General features: G+C 39.0%; 1 protein-coding gene across 1 annotated transcript; it reads right to left on the reverse strand.

The window, feature by feature from the left end:
• Positions 1-13930: 13930 nt before the first annotated feature.
• Positions 13931-23287, reverse strand: LOC116287981 (uncharacterized). Its single transcript, XM_031694694.2, has 4 exons — positions 22778-23287; positions 19150-19312; positions 18485-18729; positions 13931-15253 (listed from the first exon to the last, which is right to left on the reverse strand). Exons 1-4 carry the CDS (start codon positions 23096-23098, stop codon positions 15107-15109), a joined length of 876 nt encoding a protein of 291 aa, XP_031550554.1. The 5' UTR covers positions 23099-23287; the 3' UTR covers positions 13931-15106.
• Positions 23288-24034: the final 747 nt, after the last annotated feature.

Consider the following 24034-nt stretch of genomic DNA (forward strand, 5'->3'; position numbering starts at 1 on the left):
TACAGGACGGTAAAGAAAACCAGTTGTTATAATCAATTTACCTGACCTCAATCTGCTTTTTTATTTTTTTCGCTTCGGTTACATAGCAAATGAGGTAACTAGAGAAGTCGGGAGCCGGCGGAGCCAGGCTACCAACCCCTCCCCTACTTTTTCCCGGAGCCGGCGAAGCCAGGCCCCACTCCTCCCCCACGATTGTTACTGACTACAAAAATGAATTCAGGAACGAATGAGTTATGTTCTCGTTTCTAAAATCCTTGCGGTTCTACGCCATCCGGAGCCCGGAGCCGGCGGAGCCAGGCTACCCCTCCTCCCTCCCCCCCCCGACAATTTCCGGAGCCGGCGGAGCGTGGGTCTCAGGCCCCTTCTGGTCATCCCACGCGAACGCATATTGGCTAAGGAGCCCAGCTTATTGTCGGAGTCTTATAACTTAAGACACCATTTGGACAACCAAACTTGTAAAACGGCAGATGTTGAATATGATGAGCACCAAAGTATTGGTGAGGAAACTGAGGACGACGGTGAATCGAAAGTTAGTGATTCTGAAGAGGACGATGATAAGTCAGTAAAGCACAGTTGGTCGGCTCTCGTACGGGAAGCTACAGATCGTCATCAGGAAGAGTTCGAGGGTCAAATGGAAAACTACCTGCATGAAGGAGAAAGCGAAGAAAGTGCTGCAGTCAAAGCGCATAACAGTATGTTACCAGTCTATAGAAAGGAGCTGAGGGTAGTAAAGGGTAGTGAACTAGCAAAGAAAAAATAAAAGTTTCTTTTGGCAATGAAACTTTATTAAATGTAGTTAAATAGTTATAGAGATGTCTTCTTGTTCTGCTCATTTTACTCATGCGCTGCTCACAGGGGCACTAGGGGCACCAGGGGCACTTTAAAAAAACCGTCATCATTGAAAAGAATCAAGGGGCATTAGAGGAACTTTTATTTCCCGCTGTTTAAACAAAGAACATTTGACAGAGGGGATTAACCTTGTCAACTCAAGAAAGGTGATGCAATCAAAACCTTGTTCTGAAAGTAGTTCACAGCCTCATTAATTCAAAATACTTTTTTTTTTCTTCAAATCTTACTTGAACAAGGGGTCTTATCATGTTAATACCATGATCACCTCGGGATCCATTGTTTTTGGAGGGACGTTTAATCACTAACATCCCTACCTCATGAATGACATGAAAGAAATTTAGAAACTAAATATCCCTCATCCATATGAATTATTCATGAGAGGTTGTCCCTCATGTAACGTAATCATCGGTACACCGAGTCTAAAATGACCCGGTTCGAAATCTGATGCATTTTTAATGAGGATGTATACCACCCTGCCACAGGCTTTATTCAATGTGGGATAGAGAAATTGGTCTTAGAGTCGGATTCTACACGCTAGGACAAACTTTGCGCATGGGTCATAATGGACTAAAATTACCTACTTGTTACAATCTAATGTTTTACACAAATGTTAATTTCTCGGTGCAAGGGCAGCCTTCACGTATGCGCAAAGCCATTTTGAAACAAAAAGCAAGTTAACGTTTATTCAACCACTTTATTGATTTTACACACGTCTTATTTAAAACTGATTGTAATAATAAATGTTTAATTTTAGTACTCCATGCAGTGTGTCTTTTAGTGTTCTCTGGAACTGTAGTTTCTCTAACGCTCTCGACTTCAGCGTCTTTTAAAAAGCTAAAACGACCTTCCGCCATTCTGGTCAAGTTGTAGTAAAGCAAAAATTTATTCCTTAATTTATATGTTTTCTGTGTTGACAAAAAGACATTCCAATGAGAGTTCTTAAAAAAAAATTATTATGTCATTGAAGTAGTTTTAAGAAAACATTTTAAGTTTTAATTAGCATTTTGCTAACCAAACACTCTCTTACTTGTGCTTCCAAGAGTAATCATTCAGTCAAAGTTCTTTAAACAATGAATTTTGATTTAGTAGGCTAGAATTAAGTAGGCCTTAGTATGCTACCAATTTGCCAAATATTTTGCCAATGTTTACACGGATAAAACAAAAACATGAGGTACAAAGTTTTATATCTCCCTTGAGACGATAAATCAGATAGATGGATTAGACAGTTTGATAGCAACTTATTAGTATTCAAGTTCACTAAGTTTTTGACGATTTGTTTTCTTTAATTTCCTCGGAAGTCATGGTATTACAAACTAATACCATGGCAATTTCGGGATATTAGTGATTAAATGTCCCCTCTGCCTCGGGAGGTTTAGTAAAAGTCCCTCGGCCTACGGCCTCGGGCCTTCCACTATACCTCCCTCGGCTTTGGGGACATTTAATCACTAATATCCCTCATTGCCATGGTATTACTTATAAGTATTTATACATTTCTAACAATTCCCTGGTTGGGGTTTTTGTCACTCTGAAGAGGGGAAAAATAAGTAAATAAAAAAGTCGGCCTATTCTTAATTCTTGTAGAGTTAACTGATGCGTTTTATCGCTACTACGTGCACCGCCGTATCGTTGTAAAAGATAAAATGCAATAAATTGCAATAAACACTCAACAGTAGATCAACCCCATGCGAACTGAATGAAATTATGAATTTATATATTTCCAAAACAATATATAGCGGTCGATACAAAATGGCGATTACACAAGGATTTTTAGAAAAGAAGCCCCCTCTCATTTGTTCCTAAATTCATTCTTAAGCAATCGGTAACAATCGTAGGGGAGGAGTGGGGTGGTCTCGAGCGTGGCTCCTCCAGCTCCGGAAAATCGTGGGGGGGTGGTAGCCTGGCTCAGCCGGCTCAGGGCTCAGGATGGCGCAGAATCGCTAAAAATGGTTATTCAACAAGAATCTTAGAAAAGAAGCCCCCTCTCATTTGTTCCTAAATTCATTCTTAAGCAATCGGTAACAATCGTGGGGGAGGAGTGGGGTGGCCTGGGACCTGGCTTCAACGGCTCCGGAAAATTGTGGGGGTGGGGTGGTAGCCTGACTTCGCCGGCTCCGGGCTCCGGATGGCGCAGAACGGGAAGGGGACTGGGATCGAAAACTCCGACAATAGCTGGGCTCTTTAGCCAATATGCGTTCGCGTGGGATGACCCGGCAGAAGGGCCCTGAGACCCACGCTCCGCCGGCTCCGGAAATTGTTGGGGGGGGGGGGGGGGGTAGCCTGGCTCCGCCGGCTTCGGGCTCCGGATGGCGTAGAACCGCAAGGATTTTAGAAACAAGACCATAACTCATTCGTTCCTGAATTCATTTTTGTAGTCAGTAACAATCGTGGGGGAGGAGTGGGGCCTGGCTTCGCCGGCTCCGGGAAATCGTAGGGGAGGGGTGGTAGCCTGGCTCCGCCGGCTCCGGGCTCCGGATGGCATAGAACCGCCATTTCATATCTACTAGCAAAAAAATATTTAAAGTGTGATGGTAAAGAGGTAAACAGTAGGAAACCTAATGTCGACAAGGTTCGAAAACTCCAAATACCAAGCGGAAATGTATGGCATTCTATCTTAAGAAATGGAATATTTTTTCCCTGCCTCTGGAGGCTTGGCAAGTTTTTTTCACAAAAATTTATTTCTCAGCCCTTTGCCAAACAAAAGCTAGCTTTTCTGAAGAAGAACTTTGATCATGCGTAACAAAGTACGCGTGATATTTGTTTCGTGTATTAAGGCCGGTTTAGTTAGACGGCAAGATTTTCGCCTACAACCATCGTATACAACACGCTCGCGTCTGTGGTAGGCGAGTTGTAGGCTTGATTTACACGCTACGACTCGATTTGTAGGATGGCGCGAGCGTGTTGTAATCGATAATTGTAGGCGAAATTCTTGTCGTCTAAACCGGCCTTTATAGGACCTACTGGAAGATACGATAATCGAGATATGTACACGAAATAACAAGGCAAGTTGTGATAGTAACTTTATAGATGCGCTCTTTAGAAGCATAACTGACTAACAGGAATGAGATTATTCGGCTGTGGTACAAACTCAATCCATGCATGTACTCGATCGTCAAGAACAGGAGGTACTGAAACATGACTAAGATCATCATGTTGTGACGTCAAAAAATCTCTCCCAATGCTATGTGCATGTCAAACATCTCACTTGAGCCTCCCACATGGTTTGAAGTGCCTTCAGAAGCTTAGTGTCCAAAGAGATAAGGTAAGAAGCGCTGTTCATAGCAAGGGGTTCATCATCTTTTGCAAGTAAGCTCACGATTGCCGATAGTTGGTGAAGTTTTTCTTTACAAGTCGGTGTAGAAATTCAAGTCCAAGATCTGAGATTCACAGTTCAAGATTCAAGGCTCAAGATTCTCAAGACTCAAGAATCAAGATTTCTGAAGTCAAGAGCTGGAGTTGTATCCTCCTCCCCCTGTTCGATTATTCCCTAGGTTTGTCCTACTTCGACAACCTAGGAATATTTCCTTCAAGGGCACTGATTATTAATATTTTTGGTATATTATTTTTTGGTCAAATATGTTCTCGGTACATAGGCCAAATACATTAGAATTAGGGCTTCCACGTCAATTACAGAAGCTTAGACAGCCGGTCACTAGGGATGAAATTATTGCGGCCATTGGAAAAGTTCTTGGAAACGAATTGCGTACTGCCATAAAATGTGTTCAGGTGTCTAATACAGGTTATTCTTGTAGAGTAACGTTTAAGGAGGAATCTCATAGACAAAGGGAACAGTTATTTACGAAAGGAATCTATATTAGGGGCTGTTTTTGCTTTTTCAATGGGGTTGAATCACCTCAACAAGTTGTGACGGTTTCAAACCTCCCTTGTGAGGTGGAGGATGACGACATCAAGGAATACTTTGAAAAATATGGGAGCGTAAATCAAGTGGTGAGAAATTTAGACAAATTTGGCTTTGAAACTGGAGATAGACGGCTTTTTGTGACATTAAATGAGCATATTCCTACGAGTGTTCTTTTGGACCCGTTTATTGCTCATATTAGCCGTAGTCAGCCATTATGTTGTTTCTCATGCAACTGGTGGGGACATTCAAATACAAGATGTCCCCTAAAAGGTGTCTGCAACCGCTGTGGTGCGCAAGGTCACCATTCTTATGCTTGCTCGAAGGATCTTATTGAACCCCCTCGTTGCGCTATAGATCGTCCTGAAGGACAGGACTTTCCGCAACATCCTGCTCTTTCTCTCCCAGAGGAGTCTCAAGAGTTGACAGAAAATATATCTCAGTCAGGTGTGATCACTGAAGTTGTACAGGAACCTACAGATTTGCGTTCTTCTTTGCAAAAGGATTCCTCCTCAGAAGTTATTTCTTCGCAACCGCTTTTTCCTAATCCTTCTTCTCAGGATTCTCTTCAAAATGTTGAAGTACTATCTCTGTCGTGTGATTCTAACTCTTCAATTTCCTTGGGAACATCTTTGTCCTCTCCTTCATTTAGTCATATGGTCAAACAAAACACGACGAAGGAAAAACCTGCTGAAGGGATGGACATTTGCTTTACTAATTTACGTAACCTCAAAAGATCTGTGGATCCAAAGGAGGTTATTACTCAACGTTCTAAAAAGAAACCCTAATTTTTCTTGCGTATTTATATAGTTATCTATATTTCTAATCATATATTGAAGGATTTGCATTGAAGTATGAATTGTTTACGTAATGTCATGTGTTATATTAATAATGTTACAAATAATGTTATGATTATTGAAAATGTTGAAATTGATGGTTTATTAATAAGCAGTTATTCAGAATATTGAAACTATCATAAATACTTGTTGATTTTTGTTTAAAATGAGGGCTCTCACTATAAACATAAATGGTCTGCGAGAGTATGTGAAAAGAACAACATTTTTTTTTTGGCTGTCTTCCTTATCTCGCCCGCCTGATATTGTGAGCATCCAAGAAACTCACTGTATTTCACAACAAGAACTCAATAATTGGTTTGATAATTCTCCTTATCTAGCTTTTGGAGATTTCAACACAAAGCATTCTGGTGGTACTGCAATTTTGTTAAAGCGTGCCTCTCCCTTTTCTGTACTTAAACAGTACTCGGTTATCAATGGCCGCTTCACTTATTTAGATGTCCAATATGACTCTTGCAAAGTTTCTATCGTCTCCCTGTATGCTCCCAATCACAATCCTGAAAGAGATGGTTTTTTGACACAAGTAAATGATAGGCTTGATCCTACGTCTGACATTCTCCTCTTAGGGGATTTCAATACGGTTTTTACACCTATTCTGGATCGTCGATCCTTTAATTCTGTACTACCTGCTAGTTATGACAGTGTTACTGTCCTTCCCATCTTATTCCATGAAAATCGCTTGATTGACATTTGGAGGCACTGTCATCCTAGAACCCAAGAATTTACTTATATCAGTACTAATGGCATGGCTGCGTCCCGCATTGATATGATCGGACTTCCATTGCGTTTTGTTCCTCATGTTTCTGAGTGCAGTATTTTACCTTGTCCGCATTCTGATCACTCTGCTGTTTTCCTTGATTTCATATTGCCTGAAGTTCCACCCAGAGGCCCTTATTTTTGGAAACTCAATGTTAGTATTTTGGATAATGATGCATACGTGGAGCTCGTAAGGGACTTATGGAAGTCCTGGCAACCTCAGAAAGAGTCATGTACGTCATTGCTTGTTTGGTGGGATATAGGTAAAAGAAAGATCCAACAAGCCACCACTAGGTTTTGTTCCAAGTTATCTTTCAAACGACGGGCATCCAGGCATTCCTTGGAAGCTCAAGCAAGATCATTAAAAGTTCTGGTAGATGGGGGAGATCTCTCTGTTCTAAATCAATACCATAGTGTACTCAATGAATTAGAATTGTTTGATCGAGAGGCAGCCAAGGCGGCAGAAATAAGAGCTCGTACCAAATGGACTGAAGAGGGTGAGAGATCCACTTCCTTTTTCTTCCGTATGGGAAAGAAGAATAGGGCCAACAAAATGATTGATCTTATTCTAGATAGCAATGATCAATACGTTTCTGATCCTGAGAATTTGAGGCAGGCTTGGTTCTCTTTTTACAAGGGTTTATTCACTTCACAAGAAACTGATGAAACCATCGCAGATGATTTTATTTCTAACTTGGAACGTAGAATTCCTTTAGAAGTGAAAGATGTGTGTGAGGGTCCTTTGACCATGAAGGAATGTCTTGAGGCTCTTGAGGGGATGCCGTCAGGTAAAACGCCTGGTTTTGATGGTCTTCCCAAAGAATTTTATCTAAAGTTTTGGGATCTCATTGGAAAGGACCTGGTAGCTGTACTTAATTATGCCTTTAGGTGTGGTGTACTATCAGTTTCCCAGAGGAGAGGGATTATAACGCTCTCATATAAAAAGGGAGATAGATTTTTGATGAAAAACTGGCGTCCCATCTCCCTATTATGTACAGACTACAAGATAGCTTCAAGATCAATCGCGGGCCGTCTACGAAAAGTGATTGCTTATGTTGTATCTCCTGACCAGACCTGTTCAGTACCTGGCAGATTTATTGGTGAAAACATCAGGCTTCTTCAAGATGCTGTTACATATGGCAAAATAACTAATTCACCTCTGGCCTTATTGTCTTTGGATCAGGAAAAAGCTTTTGACAGGGTGGAATGGTCCTACATGCTCAGAGTCCTTGAAGGCATGGGGTTTGGACCTTCCTTTTGCTCGTGGGTACGCTTGTTCTATATTGGACCTCAGTCTTCGGTATTGGTAAATGGCTTCTTTACACCTTTTATAAATTTATCGAGGGGTGTAAGACAAGGCTGTCCACTGTCAGCGCCCCTTTACGTACTGATTGCCGAATCTTTAGCGTGTCGTATCCGTGCGTCAATCTATTTAAGAGTTTTGGTTCTTCCGCACCCTGATTATGAACCAGCACTTATTTCCCAATACGCTGATGACACGACCCTGTTATGTACAGATGACGATGAAATATCCACTGTCTTCTCCATCTATGAGGAATATGAAAAGGCATCTGGGGCTAAGATTAATAAAGAGAAATCTAAAGGGCTTTGGGCAGGCTCTTGGAGAGGTCGTAGTGATCCTCCCATTGACTTGCAGTGGTCTTCAGACAGTATTCCTTGTCTTGACACATGTTTAGGAAATGATGATGTCTCTCATCCAAATTGGGATGGTCGCTTAAACAAACTTTCTAGTGTACTAGATTCTTGGAAACATCGTAATCTTTCCTATTCTGGTAAGGCTCTTGTCCTGAATGCACTTGGCATGGCAGGTCTATTGTTTTGTGCCTCAGTACTAGCCATGCCAAACTGGGTCTTGGAGCAAGCTTCCAAGTGTACTTTGGATTTTTTTTGGTCGGGGAAAAAGCATTTGGTGTCACAAAACGTTCTTTTCCAATCCACCACTCAAGGTGGGTTTGGTTTAATTGATATACAATCAAAGGTGCGCGCACTTCATTGTCAGTGGATAAAGCGGTGGGCCCTGTCCCCATCGAAATGGTGTGCTTTCTTCTCCTTTTTTGTGGAGAAAGTATTTGGTGATGATTTACGTTCTGTTCTTTCATATCCTGCATATTATCCTTCTCATTTACTACCGGATTTTTATGCCTCACTTTTAGATGCTTGGGCATACGTCGGTGGCCATTTCTCAGTTCAATTGAAAACTTTTGCTATTCTGCGGTCCTCTGATGGTAGTGCATTGTCTATCTCATCTCTTACTACAAAATCTGTTTATTCAAATACCATTGAAAGGAATGTTATGCTTCCTAATTGCGTTCTGAAATTTCGCCCAATCTTTGGCGAGCTCTATTGGACAGACACATGGTCACAAGTGAACATTATGCCTTTGGATCGTCAAGTTCGTGATCTATCGTGGAAGATTTGCCATGGAGTGCTCTATACCCGTGATCGACTTGTCAAGTTTGGTATGAACATTGCTGATCCTTCATGCTTTTGTGGACATCCTTTGGAAACTCCAGTTCATTTATTCTTTGAATGTAACCTCATGCAAGAACTGTTACTATGGGCTCAGACCTTATTTCTGCGTGTTACTCCCTTGTCGCCATCCCTTCAATCTCGTCATATGCTATTTGGATATGACAATCATGAACGGCAGATTATTCCACCTGTTTTTTCCTATTTTCTTAATCTGTTGAAGTACTTTGTGTGGTTGGCTAGGAATGAGTATTGCTTTGAAGGTACTCTCCCTGTTGCCTCTGTGGTTAAAGCAAAGGTTGTGAAACGACTTAATATCTATCTGCTCTGTTACTCTAAACGTTCGGTTAGTCGAAAATCAAGGCGTTTTTTCAACAGATCCTGGAATGTTTTGGGAAAGTTTTCTCCGGATATTACTGTTATAACCTGGTCAGCCTAAAAGTAGTTTTCTTTGTCTTCTTTTCACTTGTACTTGTGTAACGTTTATGCAAGGGAAAACGTTGTGTTCGCTTGAATAACCTATGAAGTGTTTTGATGAGTATAATCCTAGGTAGACCAGGATGATACTCTATATGTAAATGATGTTTTGATTATCTTTTTGTATTAGTGTTTATTGTAGTAATCTGTAGTGTGTAGGTCTACATGGGGGGCGGGGCTCATTACCCCGGCGTGTCTCTGGCGTCCATGTAGGACCCCCCCTTGCTAAAGACCACCATGCTGTCCCTTTTGCACATCTTGGGACACTGGTGCGAAGCTAAAACAAAAAGGGGTTAATCATCTACGGTCTAGGGGCCGACTAACCTCTCCCTTAGGCTTCGGCCGAGCTTCCTGATCAGTCACTGGATAGCGGTGTCGGGGCCGAAATCTCCGGCGTAGCCGTAAATGCTTCGCGCTGCCATACTGCGCTTCGGCACTCGATGTCTGGAGGTATGGTCCCAAATAAACATGAATCAAAATAACATGTAATTACCGGGTTATACCTGTGATAAACTGGTCATAAAATACCTCTTTCTTTCAATAATTTAAATTACAGATAGTAACGTAAACTTCAATAGTTACAGACCAGGTGGAGCCACTCTTGAGAAATCATTCTTTCATATATCAATATTTCGCTGAAAATTTTCATCATAAAGAACAATTCTTAGGAAATGTCACGTGGTCTGAAATAGGCAATTTGCATACGAGTTAAAGCGGTCTATTAAATTCTGCACGTTTTCAATTCAGGATGGGAGTTAAATGGAAAGAGAGCTACCATACTCGCCCGAACTCAATAGATGCATTACACGAATAAACTAAACTAACTAATAAAACAAAATCTTGTTTCTTGTCCCTGTTTTTTTTTTCGCCTGCTAGGAACTGGAAGCCATTAGAGAAGAGTACCATAAACGTATAGATTCTTTAATGCTATAGTTGAAACAACATAGAATCATGGAAGGGTTAGGTGTTACTATACACCGTTGATTCACATTATCCTTGACGTGCGCAGGAAGTTGTTTTGCACTTTTAATCATCACACACAAGATATTCCCTTGAACTTTTATTTTTCTAATAAACGCTGAAGTAAATTTCCCGCGCAACACGATCACATGATTTATTGACATCACGCACGTGACTATTATGTGCAACCAAACTGCGCAATCATTGCATATTATCTCTCATTCAAAAGAGATCAAATGAACTGCCCAGTGATCACGTAATAGGAACCTCGTCGGATTTCGATCAATCTGTGGAGGATGATCTTAGAGGAGACGCAAGTGGTGACGTGGAAAAAATTCTTGTTGAGTTGAGCAAGGTAAGCAAGCCAACGGTTCAATGCGCATGCCGTGATTAATATGTTATGGGACGCAACAGTAGAGAAAAACGTTTGCGCATTCGTGCATTTCAGCACCTTTTCTAAGAATTTAGAAGAGTTTGAGTGAGAAAATAAATGTTTGTTTTCTCCGAGTATACAAAAAAATTCCGCGAGAATACTTTTGTAAGAGCAAGAAACTTACAATTGTACAACTATTTTTAAAACTATAATCTAGAGGTGTCCGTAATATAGTCGAGGTGTTCGTAATATAGAGGTGTCCGTAATATAGAGGTGTCTGTAATATAGAGGTGTCTGTAATATAGAGGTGTCCGTAATATAGAGTTGTCTGTAATATAGAGGTGTCTGTAATATAGAGGTGTCCTTAATATAGAGGTGTCCGTAATATAGAGATGACTGTATATAGAGGTGTCCGTAATATAGAGGTATCGGTAATATAGAGGTTTCCATAAGATAGAGGTGTTTGTAATATAATAGTTGCCGTAATATAAAATGTCCGTAGAATAGAGATTGCCGTAACATAGAGGTGTCGTGCGTAATGAAGAGATGTCCGTAAGGAGAGTTTCCTTGAAAAGTTGTATACTTATAAATTTCCAATGCAAGAACAAACAAGAAGTAAACTTTACTTGGATTTATTATGATTGATTTTATCATTATTTCTGATACATTTATAGATACTAAAACGAGTAGATTTCGGATACATATTTCGTCTTTATTCATTGCTTGATTTTCGTGTCTTTCTGCTGCTGTATATCTTCTGAGGAGTAGAATGTAGCGATTGGTGGAAGCGCCAAGGCTCTCTTTTCCCCTAAGAGATTTTCTCTCCTTGGTGCCGGCTGACTCAAGGATTTTTGGATTGCTGGGAATTTCCTTGATGTGAAAGTTTTAAGCGAGGGTAGACTCTGTGAAGCTTGATTCCACGACATCTTGCTTACGTGAGAAAGAATCCTAAGGGTAATGACAAAAACGAAAGGAAAAAGTTCAAACTTAATTGAAACCCATCCCTTTCTATGGTCTAACGTTAAACTGAGCACCGTTATGAATATCCCTTGACGGGAAGCCCGATGAAAATACGCAGGACCGATAGAACCAGCCACCCCAAATTAAAATGTCTTTGACTTCTCAGCAGGTGACGCCAGGAAGGAAAAAAAAACATTGTTTTTCTTATGTTGTTAACCCAAGCATAAAACGATTTTCAATAATAAAGTAAGAGTTAAAATAAGACCAACATACAACAGATATGAAATGGCGGTTCTACGCCATCCGGAGCCCGGAGCCGGCGAAGCCAGGCTACCACCCCACCCCCACAATTTTCCGGAGCCGGTGGAGCCAGGTCCCAGGCCACCCCAATCCTCCCCCACGATTGTTACCGATTGCTTAAGAATGAATGTAGGAACAAAAGAGAGGGGGCTTCTTTTCTAAAATCCTTGTTGAATCACTATTCTGATGGGTTGATACTTATCGACCGGTATATATTGTTTTGGAAATATATAAATTCATAATTTCATTCAGTTCGCATGGGGTTGATCTACTGTTGAGTGTTTATTGCAATTTATTGCAATTTATCTTTTACAACGATACGGCGGTACACGTAGTAGCGATGAAACGCATCAATTAACTCTACAAGAATTAAGAATAGGCCGACTTTTTTATTTACTTATTTTTCCCCTCGTCAGAATGACAAAAACCCCAACCAGGGAATTGTGAGAAATGTATTACATGAACATAATATTAAAGAGCTCTTGTTCAAGTAAGATTTGAAGAAAAAAAATGTATTTTGAATTAATGAGGCTGTGAACTACTTTCAGAACAAGGTTTTGATTGCATCACCTTTCTTGGGTTGATAAGGTTTATTTTTTTTGTCAAATGTTCTTTGTTTAAACCAATCTCGTACCCAGAGCCCTTATTTCTTACTGCGCACGGTCGACGAAATAATTGGGCTCTGGAAAACTCCAATATTTCCTATGCTGTGATTGGTTCTCGAGAACAAAGGAAGATACCGAAAGTAAAAATTACAGTACTAGGGAAAATAAACAAGATGGCGTCTCGAATTAAGTACACCAAAAAAGCCTGTAGGGCCGGATTTTGCCGGTTTTGTAATGGTAATTGTGTTGATGTCCATTCAATAGATATTTTCGGAGTTAATTTAACTGAAAACCATCTTCAAAACCTAATTTTCCAAGCGCAAATTCACATGCTCGTTGAAGATCTTCCGCCATTTTGAATTTACCTAGTCTGTCATAATGCGCATGTGCGAGAAACCCAGAATCTGGGTCTTCCGGTTTGGAGTTTTCCAGAGCCCAATTATTTCGTCGAGCATGCGCAGTAAGAAATAAGGGCTCTGGGTACGAGATTGTGTTTAAACAGCGGGAAATAAAAGTTCCTTTCATGCCCCTTGATTGTTTTCAATGATGACGGTTTTTTAAAGTGCCCCTGGTGACCCTGGTGACCCTGCTGCCCCTAGTGCCCCTGTGAGCAGCGCATGAGTAAAATGGGCAGAACGAGAGGACATCTCTATAACTATTTAACTACATTTAATAAAGTTTCATTGCCAAAAAAACTTTTTGATTTTTCTTTGCTAGTTCACTGCCCTTCGACGTTTAGGACGCTGATGATATCGCAAATCTTCCTCTTCATCTGTCTCATCATTTTTAAGTGGTCGATAGACTGGTAACATACTGTTATGCGCTTTGACTGCAGCACTTTCTTCGCTTTCTCCTTCATGCAGGTAGCTTTCCATTTGACCCTCTAACTCTTCCTGATGACGATCTGTAGCTTCTCCTACGAGAGCCGACCAACTGTGCTTTACTGACGTATCATCGTCCTCTTCAGAATCACTAACTTTCGATTCACCGTCGTCCTCAGTTTTCTCACCAATACTTTGGTGCTCATCATATTCAACATCTGCCATTTTACAAGTTTGGTTGTCCAAATGGCGTCTTAAGTTATAAGACTCCGACAATAGCTGGGCTCCTTAGCCAATATGCGTTCGCGTGGGATGACCAGGAGGGGCCTGAGACCCACGCTCCGCCGGCTCCGAAAATTGTTGGGGGGGGGGGAGGGGGGTAGCCTGGCTCCGCCGGCTCCGGGAAATCGTAGGGGAAGGGTGGTAGGCTGGCTCCGCAGTTCCGGGCTCCGGATGGCGTACCACCGCCATTTCATATCTACTGTCCTATAGTTCCGTCAGTTACGTTCGACAATTTTTTGTAGAAATAGGAATGCAACGTAACTGCTTCTACCGTGGCAAAGACATGGCCAATATATATATATTCATTACAAATAAAAATAAATAAAATTGGACACTTCTTGAAGGAATTGAATTTCTTTCATTGTGTTTAATGAAAAAGATTGACATGGAAAAAGGGACGTACATAAATATATAGAGAGAGAGAGGTCGTAATTGCTTTTTAAGCGATAAATTAGTTAATTATGTTCGCTTATTCAATGTACTTTATCTATAAGACATATCAAGCTCATAAGCTGCAGGATGGCAACGTGGAGAAAACGTCGGCGAAATTGAGGCGCTTTAACCTTCTATTGTATTATTTCGTCTTTACCTAGTATTTTACTCAATAAGCATCTCCGTTTTAGTGTGAAATGTCGTCTTTTGGGAACGCTTTACTTAAAACGACAATCAGCAAAGATAAGCTTTTGGCGTAGCCGTTCTCTTTAGTACGTAAAAATAGGACATTTCACGTCTTACTTTCAGCATAAGACGGCAATGTTGCATAGTATTTCGTACATTCCAACGAGTATCTATTTAATAGCGCAATTAGTCCTATTGTATGTTTGCCGACGTCGTCGTCGTTGCCGTCCTGCAGCTTAAGGTCCCTATTTATAGAGAGGACCGGAGGCAACTAATTCTACTCGATGTTTTTACACCGTGAGTGTTGGTCTGTACAGGAATGGACCCTATGGTCTCCTATGACTACAGAATCGTGATTATCAATTAGTAACTTGAAATAATCTTACAGTTTAATTAAGCTTGCTATACTATGCTCGTCTTTTTGTTTGTACTGCAAGGTGAATAATAAATAATCATTGATTAAATTGAGTGATCGAGCTAAAAGTTTTGCCATTAAATTTCCATGTTAGGAAGATTTGTTTACTCTACTTTCTCTATACGGTATCCAATTATGTAGGCAAATGTATTTGGAAGCAGACGACTGTTGCAGAAATATGGCAGCTTATAGAAAGCTATTTCAAAAAAGGTTGGCGTCCTCATTGCATTATGGGTGATGTGAATGCGATCAGCAAAAGGAAAACAAAACTTAGATTTCCGAAACTTTGTTTGTAGGTTTTCCGGCATAACTTCTAGTTCTTTGATGATATTATTTACATATGAATATAATGCATTTCTAGCTTAGTGAGAAAAATGTAAAATGCCTTATGCAATCTGAAACCCGGCTTCACAAACCTTTTTTGAAGTACCTATATAGGTCTGACGATTTCAATCACGATTGCCTATTTTCTATCTAGTAACCACTATCTTTATTCTTTTCTGTCGAGGATTCGCTTAAAGCTTTCAAAGAAGGATTTACTGTAGTATAAACGTTCTAAGTCATACTGGTCCTTGGTATGCTTGATTACATGTTCTGGTAACCTCTGTAGCTCTCGGCCTGTAGACATGGCAAGCGCCTGGAGAATACAACAGTGAATAAGAGGGATCAATGCATCATGTGGTAAACAAGGTTTGTCTGTTCACGGTGTGTGGTGCTTGGCTTTCTCTCCCCGTCCTCTCCCTCTTTCCTTTCCTTCCGCTTCCTTCTTTACATCTTTCCACATTTGTTTATTTCTATTTTTCCCATCTATTCTTTCCTCCATTCTCATTCTTTCTTTGATGTAGAACTCTTTTCAGAGCCTGCTGTCGCACCTATTTCAAAAAACCTTGTCGGTCGTAGATATGAAATCTGAAATCTGAAACTGATTAGTACGCTGCAAATTGTGATACTATAATTCACAGCCGAACAACGTAGTTTCGTCATCTAAGATTTCAATATGAAGCATGACGTTTGAATAAGAAATGTGATTTTTCGTATTTTAGTCACAAAACATAAAAACACAAAAATTCCGTTTAGTCTCAGTTCGCCCAACACTTCAGAACTCGGACCGACAACGTTTTATTTCTTAATATACGCAATTGTTTTCATTGGATCACCATGCAATATCCCAATATCCCACGGGTTCCGTATTTCCTCTATTCTTTCTATTATCTGCCTAGAGGCATTAGAAGAGGTGGCTCATATCATTGGAAATTTATAATTATTTTTATTTAAGAAAACTTGCTACTTATAAAATTTATCATAATCGAAATCTTGACCCAATACGACACAATGAACGGGTTGGGGGGGGCTTATTATAGAGACTTGGGGCTTAAAGGGCCACTTGGACGAAAATCGTTCCAAATTTAAAACTCTTTCATTCGAGCTGGAACTTTGCTGAAATAATCTTGAATACATTAAGAACCACCCACTGGAATATCTTTCTAATATTCGAAAGGAAAGGGCCAAAATTTTACGATTTATTTTCGTCCGCCATTAATTTCTTTGACTCACAGAATTCGGCTCAAGAAGACTGGCACGAGTACTTATGACGTCATTTACTCAACCCAAACCAAAACATTGGTGGGTAATGTATGTGCCATGTTCGTAAAACTCGGTTTATTTGGTTTATTCAGAAAATATATAATGTTTCATTCGGTTTCCTAACTACTATATGACCAAACAATGTCTAGGCGCTGAAATTTTTTACTTTCAATAATACTGTCGATCATAATTCAAAAATTTCAATACATCTGGGCACGCCAAGAATCACAACAAAGTAGGACGCATGGACGAGATTCTAGCGGTTCCATCGCGCGAAGTGACTGAGATATTCGGGATTTATTCGAATCATTTTAAGGATAACAACTTTTCAAGGTATATTTACATACAAGGGCAAAGAGCAACCCCACAATTTGGGTCCGCGAGACATCCGACACAATGAAAGAAAAATCTACGAGCTGAGTGACAGACGCCGCTGTCGCGCGAGTAATAAATAAGAAACCTTTGACATGTTCTTTTACAAAGATAATATTAGATAATCGTATGTTTGTACCTATTCAATGCATAATAAACATTTTGAAGCAAATAATAACCGTCCTGTAGTAAATCAGCTAGGAGAATTACGAGCTCACATTCTAAATTATTCGGCACATAGATCTAAGTATATTGTCACAAATCTTTATATCACAACGCAGAATTCATAACATCAATCACTATTAGATTACATTGAAACTTCAAATTTAAGATCTTTATATCATGGACAGTACGTAGCAAATACAAATAATGAAATGAACGTAAGGAATTTTTATGAAAACCTCTTCCCAAGCATTGCTTCTTCTTCTAGTTCGGCTTCATCTTCATACATTATAACTTATGGTTCTAACTCTTCAGGATTGACAAAGCGAGCGTCCAAAGGAGTTTCCATTATATTTGAAGAGGTATCAAAGGTTTAAAAAAAGTCTGTTTAGAGATTCTTTTCACGATAACGCGTTTAAAACATCAAATAAACTTCAGGTGATTTAACAAGAAATGTATGGTCAAAACGACGCTAACATGACGGTGTTGAGTAAATGACGTCACAGCGTAAAACTGCTGTACATAATGACTCGTTGGCCGTGACACAAAGAAATTAATGGCGGACGAAAATAAATCGTAAAATTTTGGCCCTTCCCTTTCGAATATTAGAAAGATATTTCAGTGAGTGGTTCTAAATGTGTTCAAGATTATTTCAGCAAAGTTCCAGCTCGAATGAAAGAGTGTTAATTTTGGAACGATTTTCGTCCAAGTGGCCCTTTAATAGGTTTACACACAAGGCTAAAGCAAGTGACAAGTGGTGCTTGAGTGGATTTAAGTGGTCCGCTAGAAGCTTGGCACTTGTATATAGGTACTGGCTGCAACTGCCCTTTTTTCGTGTACAGCAGCTTTCTGCATTCTGATTGGCTGTATTTCCAAGGCCAACTCTTATTATCTTTCAAGTTTTTCGGGCTTATTATATATATAAGTAGTTGCTTGGAGAAGCATAATAATAAAAAGGACAGCGATAGGAAACACATAGTTTTTACTTCACAACGTTTCGGTGTCATCATGACTCCATTATCAAGTGATAGTGAATTGCAAGTGTACAGTAGTTTAAGATCAATCGAATTAACATATAATTACTTGTGAAAAAGAAAAAGTATTGCTATGTAAATAGTTTGGCCTTGATAGAGTCACTTTGAACATTTAAAGAAGGTGTATTTTCAATGTGGCTTGTGTAATGCGAGCTATGTAAGCTACACCCTACGACACCTACACAAACGCTGTGAAGAACACAAACTTCCATCATCAAGTATATACAGACATTTCAAAAACGAACATGGTTTGTGCCAAACGATATCAATATTAACTTTAAGATCTTGAAAAAATTCTATAACATATTCGATTGTCTAATTTTTGAAATGTTGTTTATAAGAGAAAACAAACACCTTCCCTAAATGTTTAAAGTGACTCTATCAAGGCCAAACTAGTGCATAACAATACTTTTTGTTTTTTACAAGTATATATATCTTCTATTGTATCATAGACATTAATAATGTCTATGATACAATAGAAGATATATATACACTTGATTGCAGAAAGGCTGTAGTATACATTTATACATATATCTAATGAGATACAAGATATCAAATGAGATGCAAAACTTAAAAAGTAACTCATTTGTTCTCTTCTATTGTATCAGAGACATAAGTATTACACAAAGGCAAGTTAATATATATATATATATATTATTTGATTATAATTATAATTATATAATAAAAGATATATTACATACATATGATGCACTTACCTGATGCATACAAGCCCTTTCAATATAGTAAGTGTCATTAAAAGTTTCTGCCACAGTTTTCCCCACGACAACTACACCATGATTACACATAAACAAGACCCTTTTGTTCCCGATGTGCTTTGCGATGCGTTCTCCCTCATCTGTGTCCAAACTCAGTCCACCGTAGTCTTGGTCGTATGCAAAGTCATTATAGAAATAACAAGACGTTTGATGGTACATGTCGAAAGGCAAGTCCTTCAGTATGCCTAAATATTGAATAATGATATAGTTATAGACCTAGAGGTTATAAACTCATGCAAATCCAACACTTGAACTTGAAAGGACAAAATGACTGCAGAACAAGAGTTCTGGGACAAAAAGCAGTTGATAACTTTTGAAAATTGCGGAACAAATTGTTCAAGCACAAGGTCCATTGTAAAAATACGATGTTGCGCACAAAGATGTATGAGGGTCCTATTTAAATAAAGATAAGTTGGCACTCCCTACTGCTAAGGGGCTAGCTTGATTTTTGTTTTTTGGAGTCATAGGTTCTCAGCACAGTCATAAAAAGAGAGGCTAGAGTAGCTCAATAATATGCCATTATCACGGGAGAAAAGAAAGATTAATTTTATTACATCTAAGATCCTGCTCGTCTTCCACACTCAAAACATATAATCCACACTTACCTAGAGCAGTTGCATAAGGAGAGTGAAGATGAAAAACACAAAGAGCGTCTGGCCTCGCTTTATGAATACCCAAGTGGATCGTCCACGCTGAAGCTTCTACTTCTTCCTGTCCCTCAACGACTTCACCCTTAGAGTTCACACCAACCAATAAATCTGGTTTGGCCTGGATATCAAATCATAAAACAGTCATATATCAAGATATAACGTGCATTGATCGAGTGCAGTAGGCACAAGGTAGTCATATAACCAAAGGCAATAGACCCGTTTCGAATTGTTTCGAATTCCAAATTACCGCTGTGTTTCTTGATTACAGACTCATTTGCACAGGGTTAGCGTCGAGTTTGTGCAGAATATTCACGTGTTCCAGTCAAGGTCCGTCGAGTTTCAAAGTGTTTGTCTGTGTTGAAGTTGTGCATTCTTTACTTTACCGTTGGTATTTGTGAAAATTTAGACACTGATACGAGGCTAACCCTGGGTAAATGAATCTGTAATCAAGGAACACAGCGGTAATTTGGAATTCGAAACTGGTCTATTATCATTTCTCTTTTTCTCCCTCCTCCCCTCCCCCCTCGTCTTAGTTTTAATTTTTCGTTCTCAGGCTCCTGCCAGACTATCGTAAGATACATGAATAAAGATAAGGGATAAAAAATAATAACAAAACATAGTAAACTTGCACGTGAGGATCTAAGTGATTAACTTACAAGGGCGGATCCAGGGTTTTTTGAAGGGGGGGTCTCAGGGGTAAATTTTGTGGGCAAAGGAATCCCATTCGCATTTTTACCACAGGAAACCCATTTGACCTCAGGAATGGCAGGGGGGTCGCGACCCCCCCGACCCTCCCCCTGGATCCGCCCTTGACTTAGCACGAGCAGAATCTCATTGAATGTTTAAAAAGGTTTGATGTTCTTTGATATTAATCGGAACATTTCTAATATATAGGGGAAGCAAAACAACCTTTGCTTGCAGAGTAGGCAAGTGTTATATTTGCAAGAATATTCAGAATAGTGGTGACTGATATACAAATGATACATAGTGATTGCAAACTGAAGTCACTGGAAATATACTGGACAAAATAATGCGATTAGAGCCGGTATTTTTAAGATTTCTAGCTGTTGGGAAAGCGATCCCGTTGTGTTAAGACAATGGCACAATGGTAATATTCAGTTCGGATGGCTTTTTCCAACGATTTCTTTCAACACAAGGTAAAACACGTGCAGATGATCTACATTGTTCCATGACATTCCATGAGGGATGACGCTGGGTAACTCTAAATAGGTCAGGAAATGAACTTTGAAAGCATTTGTTTTTAGTCAAGAATATCAATATCTAAAGTGAATTTCCACTGACTCTAGCCTTAGGATAATAGCATCATGGTTTATATGTTGGCTCCTTGGCTTCGGGGACAGAACACACGAAGCTAACAAAGAATACAATAGGTTTGCGGTACAAAACCCCGATATGTTGAATAGGCAACTGCTTCCCTGCTGATCAGTTGCATGGCTTGCTGTGCACTAAACCGTATCAGCCTTGACCTGCGTAAAATTAAAACATTCTACCGCATAACATATTTAAACATGTATAAAGGCTCATAAATCCGATCAAACATGTCTGTCGAAATGTTGCACAGTATCTTTCCGGTTCCTGTCAGCATCGTACCAAGAAATATATTAGGCTCAAATTTAATTATTTTTTTTTTTTAGAAAAACGCAAAAATTGCCAAATCAATGCTGACTTTTTGCAATCGGTTGTAAATGTGTGTCTACGATTCACGAAATGGATGTTCAGTGGGAGACTAGAGTTCCAAAGAAACATGAGAACGGTTCACTGATTCTAAAATACTCGATGTTAAAAAAACCGTTTCAACCCAACTGAAGCATTCCATTACACACAACTCTCCTCAACACTTCCTTTTAATGTTAAAAAAAAGATTTATTAAAGGGGAAACTTTACGTCTTACAAGAACTAACTCAGATATGTTAGAGTTAATTACCATATAGCATAGCCATATAGATTCGGCCCTCGGGTCTAAACATGACTTAATGCCTCGCTCTTCGGTAATTAACTGACTTGCTTTATTACACTTGAGAAGAATTTCATACAAAAAATATTCATTATTCCGATTATTGTTCCTTAATTCCCATGAGGGAATACTAAACAAACACTTTTGAATTCACCGAACTAGAGTTAATTCATTATTTTGTCCAGCATATTTCATCAGCTTGCTATGTAGTATACAATCTAATGTGTGGTACAGGTAAGCCAAGGTTACGGTTTCAATTTCTGCTAGTTTCTATGTTCATTTTTCAAAAGATTTTTTTTTCTTTATAAAACGTTTGTAGTAGAAAATTCTAGAAAAGTCTAACTCCCTAACCTCATTCAAGGGCTATATATCATGGTATTAATATTCAAGGGAGTACTGATCTAGATAGAGAGGTTTCCATAGAGCGAAGTCTCTAAACCTGTGAAATAGATATTAGACTTTTTGTGTCTATTATTCAATTGACTATAACACGTTGACTAAAAGTTTTTATTTCACGGGTTAAATACCTTTACTTTAAATCAATGAAACAAAGTGTACTAATTATAGTAAAATAGTCGGATAAACACGATAGAAACAAAAGAATCAGAGTTTGATAGTACTAAATGAGTTAAACAGAGCGTATTTCAAAGTTTATGAAAACCACTCCAAGGGAAAGGATATATTGATACTGATAGCCCGCAAAAGAGACCTTCTTGCCTTATTGAACTTGGCTACCTCAAAGGATTTAGTTTCGTAGGTGCTGAAGAGAGTAGATTAAGAACTTTCTCTTCAGATAGGATTTTGAAACAACCATCATTGGAAAACAAACCAAGAGTACCAAAGAGTATTTCAAAAACATGCATTTTCACAAAACACTGTCCTTTACTGTCTTCAACTTCTAATCTTGCTAGACGTCAATTGAGACGTTCTTGCTAAGATCTACTCAGATCTTCCAGCAGGGTCCTACAGGAAGGACAAATCACTCAAAGATCTCAGGCTAGTGAGAACTAAACTACCTACCACTTAAAAGAAAAAACCAGCATTTGAAAACGGTGAATGTAGACACGTATGATAGCAATACAATTATACATATATTCGATGACCGGTTTACTAGAGGATAACGTATTCCATAAAAAGAAACAACTAGCATTAGAAAACGGCAAATGTACACACGTATGATGGCAATATATTCGATGACCGGTTTACTAGAGGATAATGTATTCCATAAAAAGAAACAACTAGCATTAGAAAACGGCAAATGTACACACGTATGATGGCAATATATTCGATGACCGGTTTACTAGAGGATAATGTATTCCATAAAAAGAAACAACTAGCATTAGAAAACGGCAAATGTATACACGTATGATGGCAATATATTCGATGACCGGTTTACTAGAGGATAATGTATTCCATAAAAAGAAACAACTAGCATTAGAAAACGGCAAATGTATACACGTATGATGGCAATATATTCGATGACCGGTTTACTAGAGGATAATGTATTCCATAGGATTATAAAAGCCGAAAAATATAATCAGGAAAATCAACAGAGCGTACTGGTGTACGAATACTTGAAATATATGAATATACTGGGGTTTTTTTTACCTCTCTCCAGTGGTAGCCGTACGGTATCATTAACATTACTTTACCATCGCCATTGGAAGCCGGTACCACCAGACTGAGATGGTTACAAATACCTTCATGAAAGTTCATTGATTCAAGGCCTCTAAAAGCAGCGGCAAGATCCACACGACCTTGCCAGTTTAATCTTTTGGCTTCTTCTACTTTGAGTCCATTATCACTCGAGAAAAGGTTGACTTTGGAACATAGTGGAACACTCCATGGCGAACATAAGGAATCACAGCTTTTCTTGTAGCCCTGAATCAACTGACGACCAAGCTTGACCAAGTCCTTCGCTCTGAACATGACTCTCAAGTTCTCGGAGCAGTATTTGTTTGGGAATAGGGTAAATAGTAAAATTGGAATGTTTTCCCAAAAGTGAAGACTTAGTTCTAATAATGTCAGTAACAGAAAAGGGTCTCCAACATCACAGGTAGCCCAAGCTTGGTTTCTGTGGTGTCATGTTATAAGGGAATGTATGGGGATTCATCAAAAATTTCAATAAAATCATTGAAACGTGAAATAAAGCCTCGAAATTTTACCCGATCATTGAGAAATGGCACTTCTTTCGCTCTGTGTGGTTATTTTTTGAATTTAGCCCGTTTTAAGGATTTTTAGAAAAATCCTTAAAACCGGCTAAATTCAAAAAATTACCACACAGAGCGAAAGGAGTTTGTTGATAGATTAGGCCTTGGATATTTAAGGCAGCATGATTAATATGAAAAGGCAGAAGATCGGTGGATATCCTAAACAAAATTCATTAAACAATGAATCGAAGATCAGGAATTTCAAATTTGGCTTGGCGACTTATACAACAACGAAGGACGAAAAGATTCACAAAAAAACAATTGAAAACGTATAGAATGTTTAAAACAGTCTATAAGCAAGTAGAATACCTGAGAGAAGTTAGCAACATCAAAGATAGAATAAGTCTTACAAAACTCAGAATCAGCGATCACTGTCTTCAGATTGAAGTGGGCAGATACACTCAACCATACACTAAACAGTGAAGAAAGGCTATGTCCTCTATGTAAGGTTGGTGTAGAAGATGAGGCACACTTCCTTCTAACATGTTCAAATTATATATATTGTAGAAAGGAAAAATCTTCTGAATAAGATAAAGGAGGCAGTAAACCCAAAACAATAAACCCAAACAAATCAATCCAAAAGATAGTAACTAAATATATACATGACTGTTTTAAAAAGAGAAATAATCTAAAGCAATAAGATCTTTGACAAATT

This window comes from Actinia tenebrosa, unplaced genomic scaffold, assembly GCF_029948245.1.
Source record: "Actinia tenebrosa isolate PJP-AT-01 unplaced genomic scaffold, QUT_ActTen_1.0 PGA_scaffold8__29_contigs__length_14323225, whole genome shotgun sequence".
Classification (NCBI taxonomy): domain Eukaryota; kingdom Metazoa; phylum Cnidaria; class Anthozoa; order Actiniaria; family Actiniidae; genus Actinia; species Actinia tenebrosa.

What these genes read in the sequence shown, in the direction of transcription:
- LOC116287981 (XM_031694694.2), bottom strand. Translation starts at nt 23,098, where the DNA reads ATGTTCAGAGCGAAGGACTTGGTCAAGCTTGGTCGTCAGTTGATTCAG. An exon ending in TCCTTATGCAACTGCTCTAG is followed by an intron (nt 18,730 to 19,149) that starts GTAAGTGTGGAT and finishes TTCAATATTTAG; the next exon opens with GCATACTGAAGGACTTGCCT. An exon ending in AAAGGGCTTGTATGCATCAG is followed by an intron (nt 15,254 to 18,484) that starts GTAAGTGCATCA and finishes TGTATTCTCCAG; the next exon opens with GCGCTTGCCATGTCTACAGG.